Genomic DNA, 17,367 nt, shown 5'->3' with positions numbered 1-17,367 from the left:
CAAACAAGTATGTTTGGATTTGAATTACTGTAAATGTAAGAGGAGAAGTGAAATAATGCCATCTGAAAGATGACTGGACAAAGAAAAAACCTAAGGGAGATATTACAAGTTAAACTACGTGATAGTCTAAATACAGGGTAGCTATGAAAACGGCGGAAAAGAAAAATTCCAAGGTCTCATAAATTTGGTGAAGAAAAAATATACAGTGCATTTCCTTATTCTTTATTCAAAGAAATATTAAACAGACAAGGTTAAGCAAATTTCAGCACATGAAACTTTCAGTGACCTTGTCCAAACTTGGTAAATGTTTTATGCCTGACTGACTATTCATATTATCCCTCTTATATTATCACAGTAAAGGTAGAAAAGGCATTTGACAAAATCCAACAGCCTTTCATGATAAAATTCTCAGAAAACTAGGATAGATGGGAATTTCCTCAGTATAATAAATGGCATTTATGAAAAACCTATGGTTAACATACTCAGTGGTGAAAGACTGAAAACTTTCCTCCTATGATCAGGAACAAGACAAGGATGCCTGCTTTCACCACTGCTATTTAACGTAGAACTAGAAGTTCTAACCAAAGCAATTAGCCACATACCCCCCCACCCCCCAAAAAAAGGAAAGAAAGAAAATTAAAAAAGAAAAGGCATCACATTGGAAAGGAAAAAGTAAAACTGTTGATCACAAATGACATGATCCTATGTATAGGAAATTTCCAAAGAATCTACACGAAAGCTACTAGAGCTAATAAATGGATTCAGCAAATTGTAGGGTACAAGCTCAACACATGAAAATCAGTTATTTCTATAACCAGCCACAGACACTCCAAAAAAAAAAAGAAACTGAGAAATCCATTAAAATAACTTCTAAAGGAATAAAATACCTAGGAATAAATTTAATAAAAGAGATGCAAAACTTGTACACTGAGAACCAGAAAAAAGTATTTTGAAAGAAATTAAAGAAGACATAACTAGAAAAACATCCCATGTTCAAGGATAAGAAGACTTAATATTAAGACATCAATACAGTGTGATCTGCTGATTCAACACAACTCCCTAACAGAAATTTCTGCAGAAATGGGAAAGGCAATCCCCAGATTCATTGCAGAGGGCCTTGAACAGCCAAAACATTCTTGAAAAAGAAGAATAAAGTTGTGGGATTCACATTTCCAAATTTCTTAGTACAAAGCTACCGTAATCCAAACAATGTGGTACCGGTATAAGGATATAGACCAGTGGAATAGAATTTAGAGTCCTGAAATAACCCCATAAGTCCATACCAGCTGCTTCTTGACAAGGATGCCAAGTGCGTCCAATGAAGAAAGAGTAGTCTCTTCGACAGATGATGCAGGGACAACTAGAAATTCACATGCAAAAGTATCAAACTGGACCCTGATCTCACACCACATCAAAAATTAACTCAATGTATCAATAACCTAAATATAAAAGCAAAAACCATAAAACTCTTAGGACAAAATATATGGGTATTCTTCATGACCTTAGATTTGGCCATGGAGTTTTAGATATGACACCAAAAGCATAAGTAACAAAAAATAGGTAAGTTAGACTTCATCAAAATTAAAAGCATTTGTAAATCAAAGAACATTATCAAGAAAGAAAAGACTAGAGAATGGAAGAAAATATTTGCAAGTCATATATCTGTTAAGTGTTTACTATCTAGAATATAAAAAGAACTCCTACAACTCAACAATAAAAAGACAACCCAATTAAATTGGGTAAAGGACTTAAATAACATTTCTTCAGTAAAGATATACAGGTGGCCAACAAGCATATGAAAGGACGCTCAACATCATTAGTCATTAAGGAAATGCAAATCAAAACACAGTGAGAAACCACTTCACACCTACTAGGATGGCTGTAATAAAAATTTATAAAGGAAGATGTTGAGTGTTGATGAGGACAGAGAAATTGGAACCCTTGTATGTTGTAGGTAGGAGTGTAAAATGGTGCAGCTGCTGTGGAATATAGTTGAGTGATTCTTCAAAAAATGAAACATAGAATTACCATTTGATCCAGAAATCCACTCCTAGGTATATACCCAAAGAAAACAAGAACTCAGACAGATACCTGTATTCCAACATTCTTAACAGCATTATCCACAATAACCAAAAAGGTGGACACAAGCTAAGTGTTTATCAACAGATAAATGGATAAAGAAAATCTAGTATATACGTACAGTGGAGTATTATTCAGCCATAAAAAGGAATGAAGTTCTGATACATGGATGAACCTTGAAAACATGCTAGGTGAAATAATCCAGACACAAAAGGACAAATACCGTTTGATTCTACTTATATTAAATAAATATCTAGAATAGGCAAATTCATAAATGGAAAGTATATTAGTGGTTACCACAGGTGTAATGGGAGAGAGAATGAGGACTTAATGATTACAGAGTTTCTGTTTGGGTGATGAAAATATGGAAATAGTGGTGATGGTTCACAACATTATGAGTGTAATTAATGCCACTAAATTCTACACTTAAAAATAGTTAAAATGGCAAATTTTGTTAAACAGTTCTTAAAATGTAATAGATCTGTGAAATCTGCAAATAATTTAAGTATACTCAGCCTGTCTTCCTTCTCCACCTAAGTAATAATTTTACAGTTGGCTGATAAAGAAAGAGCAATAATGATAATACTTGGACATTAAATTAATTGCATAGTATATTACAAATAATATAAAGTAGGCTGAAGTGAAAAAGAAGTAAGGCTTAGTGGTACTTAAGGTTAATCAGAATATCATGATCATCTGGTAAAGTGGTTATGTTCTTTCACTTATTGTGTAATTGAGAAATTCCCATTTTTACCATCTGAAAAATAGAAGAATTGTGTTTTTTTGGTTAGGATTATTCTTTGAGGATGAAAAGAGCCTGATTTCATTTAAAAAGAACAATTGTTGACTAATAGTCACTGAACTATTAGTCAGTGAACTATAATTCCACGCTACTAGGGATAACTATTCTCTACTCAAACTCTTTAAATTCACTAAGTCAATTTTTATTAGAAAAATGTTTTCTTTCATTTCTTCCCGACATTTTGAGAAATTAAAAACCCATAGGAAAGTTAAAAAAGTAATAAAATTTAATAAAAAAGTAATAACTATATACTGTTCACTAAATTCACTAATTGTTAACATTTTGCTACATTTGCTTCATCTTTCCTCTCCTTTCTTTGTAAACCATTCAGAACTGAGTTGCAGACATCATGGTACTTCATCCCTAAATATTTTAACATGCATCTTCTAAGAACAAGGATGTACCTACATACTATAGTACCACTTTCAACCTAATAAAATTAATATTTCCATAATAACATCTAATATCAAACCTATATTCAGATTTCCCCCCAGTTTTTCAAAGTCTCATAATTCCTAACTGAAGGAGCTAGTCAGTGTTCATGCTTTTTTTTTTTTTTTTAACTTATGTATTTTTTGGCTGTGCAGGGGCTTTCTCTAGTTGCTTGTGGTGAGTGGGAGCTACTCTTCATTGCGGTGCACAGGCTTCTCATAGAGATGGCTTCTCTTGTTGAGCAGTATAAGCTCCAGGTGCTCGGGCTTCAGTAGTTGTGGCGCACAGGCTTAGTTGTTCCATGGCATGTGGGATCTTCGCAGACCAGTGATCGAACCTGTGTCCCCTGCACTGCCAGGCAGATTCTTAACCACTGCGCCATCAGGGAAGTCCCTGATTTTTATCTCTTTAAGTCTCTATTACTCTAGAGCAATCCCCTTATCTTTTTTTTCCCCATGAAATTGTTTCAGTTTTTTTAATATTATCAATATATGGAGTATTATAAGATATTATTTTAGTATGACAAAAAATTTTTTTAGCATAAGGAATTTAGGTCACTTAAATCATATTTGGAAATACTTTAAGTATTCATTCAGAATCTCTGTAATTGGTGATTATTTCCAAGTAGAAGTGTATTCTGTAGGCTAGCATTTTTCAGTCTTTGTTAATCTTATCAGTTAAAGTGAAACTTTAAAGTTTCCAAAACTTAACAAAAGTATGCTCTCCTTTAGTGTTATTTGAAAGTGTAAAGTATTGAATATTTTTCAGTCAAATAAAAAACGTTAAGCTTTTTTCAAACTTCATTATCCTTCTGGGAATTGACAACACTTCCTTTTAACTTCTTTGAGGTTCATTACTATATTGTGTGAAGCACAGATTGTAGAAGAATGTTTGAGGAATATGAAGAATTTTAAGTAAAATTGTACTAGAAATAATTCACATTCATATCCATAAACTATTGATAATTTTATTGGACTGTGAAGCAGAGGTTAGCAAACTGTGGCCTATTGCCATATCTGACCTGTTGCCTATTTTGCTATATCCTGCAAGCTATTAAAGGTTGAAAAACTTTCAAAAAAATATTTCATGTCATGTGAACATTTCATGGAATTCAAATTTCAGAATCAATATAAAAAGTTTTAGTAGAATTCTGACATTTGTAGATGTATTGTCTATAGCTGCTTTTGTGCTACAATGACAGTTGAGTCATTCTAACAGAGACTGACTCACAAAGCTTAAAATATTACTGTCTGGGCTTTTAATAGAAAAAAATTTTCAACCTTTGCTCTAAAGCAATAACAGCTTATTTATATGAAATTACATAGCTTTTGCTTTTTCATATTAGTGACAAGTTGTATATTTGTAATAGGAAATTGTGGCCTAATAACCAAATAATACTTTTCTTTTAAGATCGAAGACCCACTAGCTATTCTTATTCTCTTTGATGAAGCCAGATATAACTTATTGAAGGGCTTTTATACAGCTCCTGATGCTAAACTGATAACATTGGCAAGTCTACTGTTGCAGATAGTTTATGGAAATTATGAGAGTAAGAAACACAAGCAAGGTTTCCTAAAGTAAGTATTTAATACAATTCATGGTCTTGTGCTATGCCAAAGGTTCAGTTTAACCAAGAAAGTTTAGAAATATTATGTTACTAAGAACTATTTAGACATTGGTTTGGAATTAAATAATATACAGCATGGAATGAGAAAAAAAAAACTATAGTAAAGCATCCTTTAAGTTATACTCTCTCCAAAGTTATTTTTTTTATATTTGAATATAGTTTGATGTGCCTTATGCTTGTTAGCTTTATCTTTCTTTACTGTATGTTTAAATAAGTTCACTAAACCCTGACTTGGATAAGCAGTAGGAAAAAATGTTACAAGGCAGATGCATTTCAGAATCCCACTACAAAAACTAGTTCATGTTTCATGTTGAGAGAAAACACTGAGGTTTTAGCATATCTCAGGTTTGTTTATTGTAGTTTTTAGTATTCAAAAATATTTTGTGGCTATTGAAAGAAGAAACATTTCTCTAAGTTGAGCAATATTAGGATTGTGACTTTTTGCTTAAAACGTTGAGAGTTCTCTGATATTTTACAATATAGTATTTTTTAGCTTAAAAATCATTATTTAAAGCATTTATGTCTAAATGATTATATTACTTTAGCTATTAAAGATGATTTATTTAAAAGATGTTGGCATATTTGCTTACAGTGAAGAAAATCTAAAATCCATTGTACCTATTACCAAATTGAAAAGTAAGGCACCTCACTGGACAAACCGAATACTTCATGAATACAAGGTAAGCTGTTAAGTAGAAATAAAAAGATATTTTATAGCCTAGTTGAAACTTTGTTAGTATTATTAATGTGTTTTAAACATAGGTACATAAAATTTATATTCCTAAAATTAAAAAAGGATCTTATAATTCACATGCCTGCAAGGAAAAGTAGCAAGATATTTTTATTTTTAATACTGTAAAATCCCTTACAGAATACCTTCTGTATGTTGGATACTGATAAGTGCTAGAGATTAAAAAAAATGAAATAATACACTATCTCTATCCATGAGGCACTTTAAAATGTAATAGAATAGATAAATATTATTTTTAGACCTTGATATTTCTTTCTTTTTTTTTTTTAATATAAGATTGAAAAGAAAAATTGCCCTTGGGGTAATGTCACACAGTTTTATTCATCTTTGGGGTAGCCTTGATTTTAGAAACTATTTAGTTGACCTGTTTGGATTATCAAAGGTACCGTCTCCTTTCACTTCTCTTTATTTTACTTTATGTGTTTTTAGAATCTTAGTACAAGTGAAGGTGTCAGTAAAGAAATGCATCACCTACAGCGCATGTTCTTACAGAATTGTTGGGAAATTCCTACATATGGAGCAGCTTTTTTCACAGGACAGATATTTACAAAGGCAAGCCCCAGTAATCATAAAGTCATCCCTGTGTTTGTAGGTGTGAATATAAAAGGACTTCATCTCCTCAACATGGAAACTAAGGTACATTTTCATCTTTTAAGCTGTTTTTGACTAGTCACATTATATAAATGTCTTAAATAACAGTACCAGCCTGCATGAACAATTTCATTCATTTATAATAGCAAAGGATGGGGGGTGAAAATGAAATGATTATGAATAGGGAGTTAACATATTAATTGTAGTACATTTCTATATTAAATACCTTGCAACCATACAGAAGAACGAAGAATATTTTTGTGCAGAGTGATCTCTAAGATATATTTGGTGCTGAACCATATGTAATATGCTACCATTCATGTAAAAATGTGTGGAAATGGTTATTTATCTGAAGAAAACAGAAACACTAACCCAAAAAGATAAATGCACGTCCCTGTTCATTGAAGCATTATTTACAGTGGCCAAGATAAACAACTTACGTGTCCATCAGTGGACAAATGGCTAAAGAAAATGTGTACATATATTCAATGGAATATTATTCGGCCATTAAAAAGAATGAAGTCTTGTCATTTGTAACAATATGGATGGACTTTGAGCTCATTATGCTAGGTGAAATAAGTCAAAGAAAGATAAATACCAAATGATCTCACTTTTATGCAGAATCTTAAAAAAACAAAGCAAAAACAAGCTCAAAGAACAGACTGCTGGTTGCCAAAGGCAGGGAGTTGGGAGATGGGCAAAATGGGTAAAGGGGGTCAAAAGGTACAAATTTCCAGCTGTAAAATAAATAAGTCATGGGGATATAGTATAGAGCATGGTGACCATAGTTAATGATACTGTGTTGCATATTTGAAAGTTGCTAAGAGAATAGATCTTAAAATTCCTCATCGCAGGAAAAAAAAGTTTGTAGCTATGTATGGTGATGGATGTTAACAATATTTCTTGTGGTGATCATTTTGCTATGTATACAAATATTGAATCATTATGTTGTATACCTGAAACTAATATGTTATATGTCAGTTATACCTCAAAAAAATGGGAAGAAGTGAATACTATATTTACATAAATACATTTTGCTTCTGTATGCATAAAAAGTCTCTTAAAGCCTTTAGAGAGGGGGAATCATGTAACTAGGAATAAGAGTAGAAGGGAGACTTTTCACTATGTACCATTTTGCAACTTAAAAAAAATTTTTTTAACTGTGATTGTATTACCTATTTAAAAAGTCAATTAGATTTAAATGAAAAAATACAGATTTTAAAAAAGGAAATATAATATCTGATACAAGTGGTTCATTTTGCAAATTACAATTAGTTATAAGAACATTTTGGGGGGCAGGATGAAGTGTGGATGGAATTGTGAATACCCTGTTAGAACACTTCAGAGCTTTTCAATTCCACCATCTTGATCTGGCTGCCCCTACTTCAGAGCTTTTCAGTCAGAGGCTTATTACTATATTGTGCTTCTTTTTCTAATCAAAGTCACTATAATATAAATATTGAGTTATCAATTTTTTTTAAATTTTTTATTTCTTACAATAAACTGCATATATTTAGGGTGTACAATTTGGTATCCCAATCTCCCAGTTCATTCCCCCCCCCAGCCCTCACCGCTTTCCCCACTTGGTGTCCATATGTTTGTTCTCTACATCTGTGTCTCTGTTTCTGCCTTGCAAACCAGTTGATTTTTACCATTTTCCTATAGTCCACATGTATGTGTTAATATACGATATTTGTTTTTCTCTTTCTGACTCACGTCACTCTGTATGACAGTCTCTGGGTCCATCCATGTCTCTACAAATGTCCCAGTTTCATTGCTTTTTACAGCTGAGTAATATTCCATTGTATGTATGTACCACATCTTCTTTATCCGTTCATCTGTTGAGGGACATTTAGGTTGCTTCCATGTCCTGGCTATTGTAAATAGTGCTGCAGTGAGCATTGGAGTGCATGTGTCTTTTTGAATTATGGTGTTCTCTGGGTATATGCCCAGCAGTGGGATTGCTGGGTCATATGGTAGTTTGCTAGTTCTATTTTTTAGTTTTGCAAGGAACCTGCATACTGGCTGTGTCAATTTACATTCCCACCAACAGTGCAAGAGCGTTCCCTTTTCTCCACACCCTCTCCAGCATTTACTGTTTGTCGATTTTCTGATGATGCCCATTGTAACCGGTGTGAGGTGATACCTCATTGTAGTTTTGATTTGCCTTTCTCTAATAATGAGTGATGTTGAGCAGCTTTTCATGTGCCTCTTGGCCATCCGTATGTCTTCTTTGGAGAAATGCCTATTTAGGTCTTCTGCTTATTTTTTGATTGGGTTGTTTGTTTTTTTGATATTGAGCTGGATAAACTGTTTATATATTTTGGAGATTAATCCTTTGTTGATTCATTTGCAAATATTTTCTCCCATTTTGAGGGTTGTCTTTTTATCTTGCTTATAGTTTCCTGTGCTGTGCAGAAGCTTTGAAGTTTCATTAGATCCCACTTAATTATTTTTGTTTTTATTTCCATTATTCTAGGGAGTGGATCAAAAAAGATCTTGCTGTGATTTACGTCGAAGAGTGTTCTTCCTATGTTTTCCTCTAGGAGTTTTATAGTGTCTGGCCTTACATTTAGGTCTTTAATCCATTTTGAATTGATTTTTGTGTATGGTGTTAGGAAGTGTTCTAATTTCATTCTTTTACATGTAGCTGTCCAGTTGTCCCAGCACCACTTATTGAAGAGGCTGTCTTTTCTCCATCGTATATCCTTGCCTCCTTTGTCATAGATTAGTTGACCATAGTTTATCTCTTGGCTTTCTGTCCTGTTCCCTTGATCTATATTTCTGTTTTTGTGCCAGTACCATACTGTCTTGATCACTGTAGCCTTGTAGTATAGCCTGAAGTCAGGAAGCCTGATTCTACCAACTCTGTCTTTCCTTCTCAAGATTGCTTTGAGTTATCAATTTTTTTAGCATATTTAGCGTATTGCACAGCATAAACAGCTTTCTTTCTAGTTAGTAATAGGAAGCAAGTAAAAGTCTCTTTTGTTCATTCAGATTTGTCATGAATAGACTATTTTCCAAATCTGTTTAAGTAATAACTAAGCTTACGTATTTTTAAGACATTTTAGATTAGGAAATTTCATCACAAACTTAATTTTTATTTTCATCATTTTTGTAAGTCTTTATTATATAATCACATAACTTCTGAAAGTATCCCAATTGTAGTTTAGTTATTTCATGATAACTCAGGGTCATTGTTATGGGCAACAGTTATTTTACCATGCTGTTAGATATGCCTGTGAATGGAGATAAAGAATATGCAGGGACATAGGGCAGAATGGGGACTGACTTCAGTAATTGACTTGGAACTTGATTTTTGAACTCTCTGATATCTGCATGCTTTTGAGTCATTTGCTTACCATTTTCTATTTAGACAGTTTTACTCATACAAAATAAGTTGCTTCTTATTAGCTTGTAATCACTTTTTCTTTTCCTGTTGTACTAAGGAAATGAAGGAGACATTCCCCTTGTCATTTCAAGAAATTTTTCCTCTGCTATTTCAGTGCATTTATACCAATATCTGCAAATTCTTATTCATTGAACTGGATGGTGATGCCATGGCCTTTTCTGTAAACTATATTTCATATTTGACTTTTGGTAGCATTCCAAATTAAGGCAACAGTAAAAAGTTTTATATAGTATTCAAATGATGGTTCAGTAACGTAACATTTCATATTATGAATAATATTCTGGTCCAGGAATTGAGTAAGTGAAATAGCAAGTAGCAGGCAGAGGATGATAGTATTATTAAGAATCTGCTTTTTCTAGAAATATAAATAGAAATGCTGTCATTGGGCATGTAAAAAGGTGATTGAAACCAAGGGTAATGATGTTTTCTGTCCACATAACCATTACCTTGTGTTCTATAAGCTACTGGTAAATTTATGACACCTATAAAAGCTCTAAGATAATTACATTTTCAGACCATCAAAGATGGGAATAATCAGCTTCTCCTCAGTTGTCTTAGATTGACCAAGATCTGTTAGGGTTGAATATGACAAGCTTGCTTAAGTAGAGTAAATTTATCTTCATCTGCAAAAAACACCTTCATTTGCATTTAAAACTGTACATGGGATACATTAGCCTCAGAGATTAAATCTCAGAAAAAGCCACAGAATACAGCTGTGGTTTTTTTTTTTAATCTCATTTACTTCTACCTTCTATATTGTTATTATTTAGAATAATGAAACTCTCCCATCCGAAAATACAGCTCAGGGACTTCATAGCTGGCGCAGTGGTTAAGAATCCTCCTGCCATTGCAGGGGACACGGGTTTGATCCCTGCTCCAGGAAAATCCCACATGCCACGGAGCAACTAAGCCCATGTGCCACAACAGTTGAGCCCGTGGGCTGCAACTGCTGAAGTCCACGCACCTAGAGCCCAAGCTCCGCAACAGGAGAAGCCACCGCAATGATAAACCTGCACACCACAACGAAGAGTAGCCCCCGATCTCTGCAATTAGAGAAAGCCAGTGTGCAGCAACTAAGACCCAACACAGCCAATAAAATAATTAATTAATTAAAAAAAAAGAAAATATGACTCAGCCAATTTCATATACTCATCAGAGACCTATCTCTCTACTTACATAAAATGTAGACACTATTGAATAGATAAATGCACTGTTATGGTTCAGTGTTTTACTGTAGTGAAAGCATTGCAGTCTTCATAACTGAACTGTACTTGTTGATATATCTTCAACCTTAATACCATTGCTACCTCCAGGCAATAGATTACCCCATATAAATTGACATACTATATTGACTATAATGCCCTTCTGAAATAAAACTGGTTCTTTAAATACCTATATAGTGCCATTCTTCATGATCACTTGTCAACACACTGTTTTCTTCTGTCTGTTTTGGTTGGCTGTGTGCTACTTCTGACTCAGTGGTTTCCCTTTTCTGTTTTCAACTATCCCTGTCATTCCTGTCATTACTCTTGTACTTTTTGACTTCCCTCACTAAGCACTTTCCCCTTTGTACGCTTTACCTCCTAATGAGAGCTACTTTTTCCTTCTGGAACAGACTGATCTCTCAAAACAACCATGTGGGCTCCTCAACTCCATTCAGCCATTTTCATTATTGTGAATTTCTCAAGAATTCCTTCCTCCCTGCACATTGTCCTTTAAAAACAAAACCTTTATTTTTAACTTACGGCTTCAGTGCTTTTGTTGGTCATTTGACCTTCATGTAATTGAGGAGTTGCTATACCACAGATGTATTTTTTTTTCTGTATATTAAGCTGTTTTGAGGACATATTAAATGGACAATTTCCCATCTCTTAATTAAACAAATTTCAAGTCACTGACCCAAAAGATAGCCAGTTTAAAGTATTATGATATCTTGACTCAGTGTTTCATGGTGTACTTTGGTAAATAGTTATTTTAGCAGATCCTATCTATAAGTTATATTTTATATGTATAGCTATTTTTAAGATGTTATGAATTTCCCATTATACATGGTATACACTCATGTAAATTAATTATATTATGTTTCACTCACAGACTCTCACTTTCAAAATGCCCTAAACCATTATCCTTCTGGCATATCTGTAGTTTATTATTTACAGTCATTACATTAAGAACTGTTAGTCATAGAAAGGAAATGTTTCTAAACATACATATTTTAAAAGGTTGGCATGAACACTTTCTTTGTATATGTGTATACAAAGAATATATTTTTAGGGTAAGAAAATGTAAGTTACTACTAGGAAATAATTATTTTCTAAATAATCTAAAGAATATATTGGATTCCTATTTATGTTATTTATTATGTTAGAACATGCAGGAATAGGATACTGTAATTGTTTTTTAAATAGTTCTGTTGAATATATGAAGGGTATATTATTAATATTATTTTTAAAATAATGCTGATATTTACAATAAATATATCAGTGTACTTATTTTCAGTGATATAAAATTGCCTAAGTCTGCGTGTTACCCTGTTACATAAATTTCAGATCTGAAAGTACTATATGAATATCCAAAAGGTACTGAATATATCAATAGTAAAAGGAGTTGTTTTTAACATGCAGAAAGTAAAAACTTGTAGTACACTTAATTTTCTTGAAAGCCACTGATAGAGTGGGCATCCCCCCCAACCCCGCGCATCATTGGGTAAGTTTAAGGTGTACGGTATGTTGATTTGATACACTTAATTTGTTTCAGAATGGTTACCACATAGTATTAGCCAACAACAGTATCACACTGCATAATTACAGTTTCTTTTTTTCTGGTGAGAACATCTAAGATCTACTCTTTTAGCAACTTTCAAGCATGTAGTACAGTACTGCTAACTATAATCACCATGCCCCACATTAGATACCCAGAATTTATTCATCTTATAAATGAAAGTTTCTACTGCTTTGACCAACATCTCCTTAATTCCCCCCATCTGCCAGCCCCTGTTAACTACCATTCTACTTTCTGTTTCTATAAGTTTGGCTTTTTTAGATTCCACATAAAAGTAGTTTGCTATGGTATTGTCTTTCTTTGGCTTATTTCACTTACCATAATGCCCTCAAGTTCCATCCATGTTGTTGCAAATGATAGGATTTCCTTATTTCCCATGGCTGAATATTCCTCTGTGTGTACACATATACACATACATAGCACAGAATGGGCATCTTTAAAAAATTTTTGTCATTCTGATAAAAAGAATATCATTGTTCAAGGCAGTCTCCTGAGAGTCTACCATATATGTGCCTCTGTACTGCAGGCTGTGTGAAGGTGGTGTGGGCACTCTGAACAAATTTTATTGTAACTTTCAAAACCATTATGTTTAGACCTGGCTAGATAAGTGTAGATAGTAAGGGAAAATAGGTGTTGTTTTTAATAAATATTTCAGTATGATGATTTCTAATTATGTTTCAGGCTTTACTCATCAGTCTTAAGTATGGTTGTTTTATGTGGCAGTTGGGAGATGCTGATACATGTTTTCAGATCCATAGTATGGAAAATAAAATGAGCTTTATAGTACATACAAAACAGGTAAGTACCTAATGCGTTATTCTGGACTTCTAGTAATAACCTCTACTGTATTAGTAACGTTATTTCTTTTTTAAAAAATGACAGTCTGTTTTATTTTAAGGAAAACCTCCAGCATGAAATTAACATACTTAAGACCAAGTTAAAAAGGCAGGCCTTTCCTTAGCAAAGCCAGAAACTCATCTGAATAATTTATTGCAGTCTTATAACAGTGAAAAATTCCTTTTCAAATACATAGAGCACTGTCTGTCCACTGCCATGTGTGTCATTTACACATTCTTACATGTTTCAAATTTATTGTCAACATATATTTTACTTTGCAGGCTGGCCTTGTGGTAAAACTACTAATGAAGTTAAATGGACAGTTAATGCCCACCGAAAGAAATTCATGAGAGAAAAGCAACTGATACTTAAGCCACCACATTTTGTGATGTAGATTTTTTCCATGAAAGACTTCTTAAACTATTACTTTTAACAAGGCATTTAGTCTCTTGTATTTTATATATATATATTATTACATTGTACAGAATCTGTACTTATGTTTGGTGTGTAATATACCAATTAGTTTTGTATAATATCCTCATGAGCTAATCTAATTTTTAAGAGAAACACAAAAATGTGTAGATTGATAGTCTGTATAATATTAGACAAAACAGTTAGCTTTATAAAAAGTTATTTTTGGTAAATGGTAAAGAATTTAGAGTGAAATATGAAATTAAAATATGGCTTTGGTATGATTTTGCGTGTGTCATTTCAAAATATATAGAAAGTCAGCATGATTTGAATAAAGAAAATGTGTTTTCTGCTTAAACCATATATAACACTGTTACTTAAAATTTTTTTGTAATCTCTGAACATTTCTCAACTTGTTTTTAAAAGACAGTTAAAATGTTTATTTGATATAAGCTAGTATTTCTCAAAAGTATTACAGTTCTCGAATCCCCTGCATCATAATTACCTGAGTGCCTCTTAAAAACAGGGATTTCAGGGACTCATTCTAGACAGGTTCATTCACTCTCTTGGAAATAGCAGGGCCTGGGAATTTTGTCTTAAGTTTTAGTTTGTTTTCTGTTGAAATAATTCCAGACCCAATAATGAATTTGTATTATTAAAGTTAAGTAACTTACACAGAACTGCCTGGCACACAAGCACATTCATACATGGATACATAGACTAAGCAGCAATCTCTGGATATTAGTAGTTGCATTTATTAAGAACATGTATTTTCATGAGTTGGCTCAATGATGTATTTATATTGTCTTTACACTGTAGGAAGTATATCACCAAATATCTGGTTGTTTTATTTAGGGGAGCACTGATATCATATGAGGAGCTAACTTGATTAATCTGCTGTTTAATAAGCTTAGAAATTAGTCTTTCCAAGCTAACAGATTGTTGTGTTCTAAGTAAATTCAGAGATACTGTAGTCATACTTAAAATTATCCTACAGATTGCAAATAATTTTTTATATCATCATCTACTCTTCACATTGATTTCTGCATATTTTTAATGGTGGTATTCTGAGCTTTATTAAAATTAAGGAGACTTACCGGGTGGTCCAGTGATTAAGACTCCGTGCTCCAAAGGCAGGGAGCCTGAGTTTGATCTCTTGTCAGGGAGCTAGATCTCGCATGCCGCAATTAAGAGCTCGCATGCAGCAACTAAAAGATGCCACACATGGCAATGAAGATCCTAGGTGCCACAACTAAAACCCAGTGCAGCCAAATAAATAAATAAATATAAAAATAAAATAAAATTAAGATTATGTGGTTAAGTAAGTTTAATGAGAAAGCCTGATTTATCTCTAATTCTGTGTTAAGCACTTTTGACTCTATGTATAGACAGTGCTCTGTTCAGTTTCATTCACTCCAGTAGCCTCAATTGTTACCAAATACCCTGTTGACTCCCAAACCTAAAACTTCAGCCTCAACCTCTCTTCTGAATTCTGGATCTTAATTTCCAATTTCTTGCTATTCCAGCTCCAACTAAGTGGTTTACACAGGGAACATCTGTTGCATCATAGCTGGTAACAATTTGTTTCATCTACCTGCTCCATTCTATCCTTACACTTGTATTCTCTGGTTAATGGGATTATCAAACTGCATCCAGTTGCTTAGCCTGGAAATCTGGGAGTGGTGTATAACTTCTCCCTCTTTAATCACCCTACAGATTCCACTTATCAAATTCTGTCAAATGTCTTGTGAGCCCTTTCCTATTCCCTTCCTCTGTTGGCACTGCAACCACCCTTGTTCAAGTCCTCACTGTCTATTCCTGGGCTCACTGTAGCTTCTTATCCTGGCATCCCCAACTCAGGCTCTACACCCTGCCCACCTATCTGCCACACTGGTGCAAAGTTAACCTTTCTCATAGATACAATTATTTCATTCCCATCTGAAAATCCTCCTCACTGCATGTAAAGTTAAATTCCAGTTCCTTAGTATTGAATACACTAACCTGCCTATCCAGATTAATTTCTAACCACTTCTCCCACACTCATCCTGTGCTTCCAACCCAGTGTTTCCCAACCCTGGCTCTGTAGTCACATGGGGAGTTTTGATACTTTATGACCCAAAAATTTTAGGGTGGGGCCCAAGCATTTCTGTTTTGAAAGTATTCCAGGTGATTTTGATTATAGCTTAGGGTTTAGAACTGCTTTTGTAACTAACTTTAGGAAATAGCTGAATGCTTTTCCTTTCAAAGAAGGAGGTGAGGATGCATCAGTGCTGCATCAAACAACTCTCTGCTCCACTGAATACATTGTCCCTTCCCAGAGCTGTACAGTATGGCGGCCCTGAGAGAGGGGAAGAGGTAACTATCAGAATAGCACGGCTATTAAAAGCTTAAAAATATATAGCATTAAGAAGTCAATTTCAAAATTAGTATTGAAAAAAAAAATTCATCATTGTCAGACCATAACAAACCAGAAATAAACAATAGGGGGGAAATGCAAACAGCTTTTAATGAGTGCCTAGGACTGGTCAGGCATTACATGAGCACTGTGGATAAAAGCTATTATTTTCCTTTTCATCATTCTTTCAATAAATTTGAGTGCCTTTTATGTGCCAGGGATCAGTGGTAAGAAAAAGTCCCTGCCGTTAGGGATCAGAGTTTAATAAGGGAGATAATAAGTACTCATATTTATAAACTGTGATGAAAGAAAAGTAAAATGTACTATCTAAGCAAAAAGAAGGAAACAATCTAGTCTTAAAGATCAGGAGAGTCTTCCTCGGGCCAGTGCTGCTGGAGCTGGCATCTGAGGAGTAAGCAGGAATGAATGATGTAAAGACAGTTGAGGGGAAAGGAAATGAGGTGAGATGTTTTGACTTTAACGATGGTCTTAGAGAACTAATGAGAGGAATTACAATTTTCTCATTTTTAGCTAAGAAGTGAATCTAAACAGTTGTTTATCCAAATGACAACAAATGAATTTCCATTGTAGAAATAAAACCAGAATAGGTAACACTGTTCATGATAATTGCATTATAAAGAGGAAAACTTACTGAAGAACCACATCTTGTAAGATTAAAAATTGCCAAAATTGACCCTAGAAAAATCAGACTTGATAGAACTATTTAACAAAGTAAAATTGCCCATAGTTCTTGACCAAACTTAATAGAATTGCATAAATAAGCTTTAGATTCTAATTTGATCCTGAGAAGCTCAGTGGCAAAAACTGTAATTGGAAGAATTTCATATGTGCAAAAACTGATTTAATAATCAATTTCTTACTTTATAATTTACAGAGAAAAAACCACTTACAATGAAATTATTTCTTACTGAAATTATTTCAGTAAGATGAAAATGGGAAAATTTTAAATTGTTTTTGCTGTACAGTGTGTATAGGAAACTGATGAAGAAATTAAATTGGTTTGAGTACATGCAAAAAATATTTCCTCAACAAAAATCCATCTGTGATGGTATGATGCCCATTTAACATTTGTATTATAAATCCAGAATGCCTCTATGGTCATATCTGGTATTTGAAGAGGCAGGGATAGGCAGACTGAAAAGGCCCTAAAGCAAAAAAAGATGGGTAAGCCCTGAGGGTTCTTAGAAACCAGAGTGTTTCAGATAAATATATTTTAGACATCTAATGG

General features: G+C 33.6%; 1 protein-coding gene across 3 annotated transcripts in view; it reads left to right on the top strand.

The window, feature by feature from the left end:
* KRIT1 (KRIT1 ankyrin repeat containing) overlaps nucleotides 1-14,042 on the top strand; it is a 36,987-nt gene extending 22,945 nt beyond the window's left edge. For all 3 annotated transcript variants that reach the window (XM_057732943.1, XM_057732942.1, XM_057732941.1), the window contains 5 exons: nucleotides 4,724-4,890; nucleotides 5,533-5,620; nucleotides 6,121-6,327; nucleotides 13,157-13,273; nucleotides 13,594-14,042. In XM_057732943.1, the coding sequence (XP_057588926.1) occupies nucleotides 4,724-4,890; nucleotides 5,533-5,620; nucleotides 6,121-6,327; nucleotides 13,157-13,273; nucleotides 13,594-13,662 (648 nt within the window). In that variant the 3' untranslated portion in view covers nucleotides 13,663-14,042. The remainder of the gene's footprint in view (nucleotides 1-4,723; nucleotides 4,891-5,532; nucleotides 5,621-6,120; nucleotides 6,328-13,156; nucleotides 13,274-13,593) is intronic.
* The last annotated feature ends 3,325 nt before the right edge of the window (nucleotides 14,043-17,367 follow it).

This window comes from Hippopotamus amphibius, chromosome 4 (assembly GCF_030028045.1).
Source record: "Hippopotamus amphibius kiboko isolate mHipAmp2 chromosome 4, mHipAmp2.hap2, whole genome shotgun sequence".
Classification (NCBI taxonomy): domain Eukaryota; kingdom Metazoa; phylum Chordata; class Mammalia; order Artiodactyla; family Hippopotamidae; genus Hippopotamus; species Hippopotamus amphibius.
The sequence above is the reverse complement of the archived record's forward strand: the minus strand, read 5'-3'. Positions and strand labels throughout refer to the sequence as shown.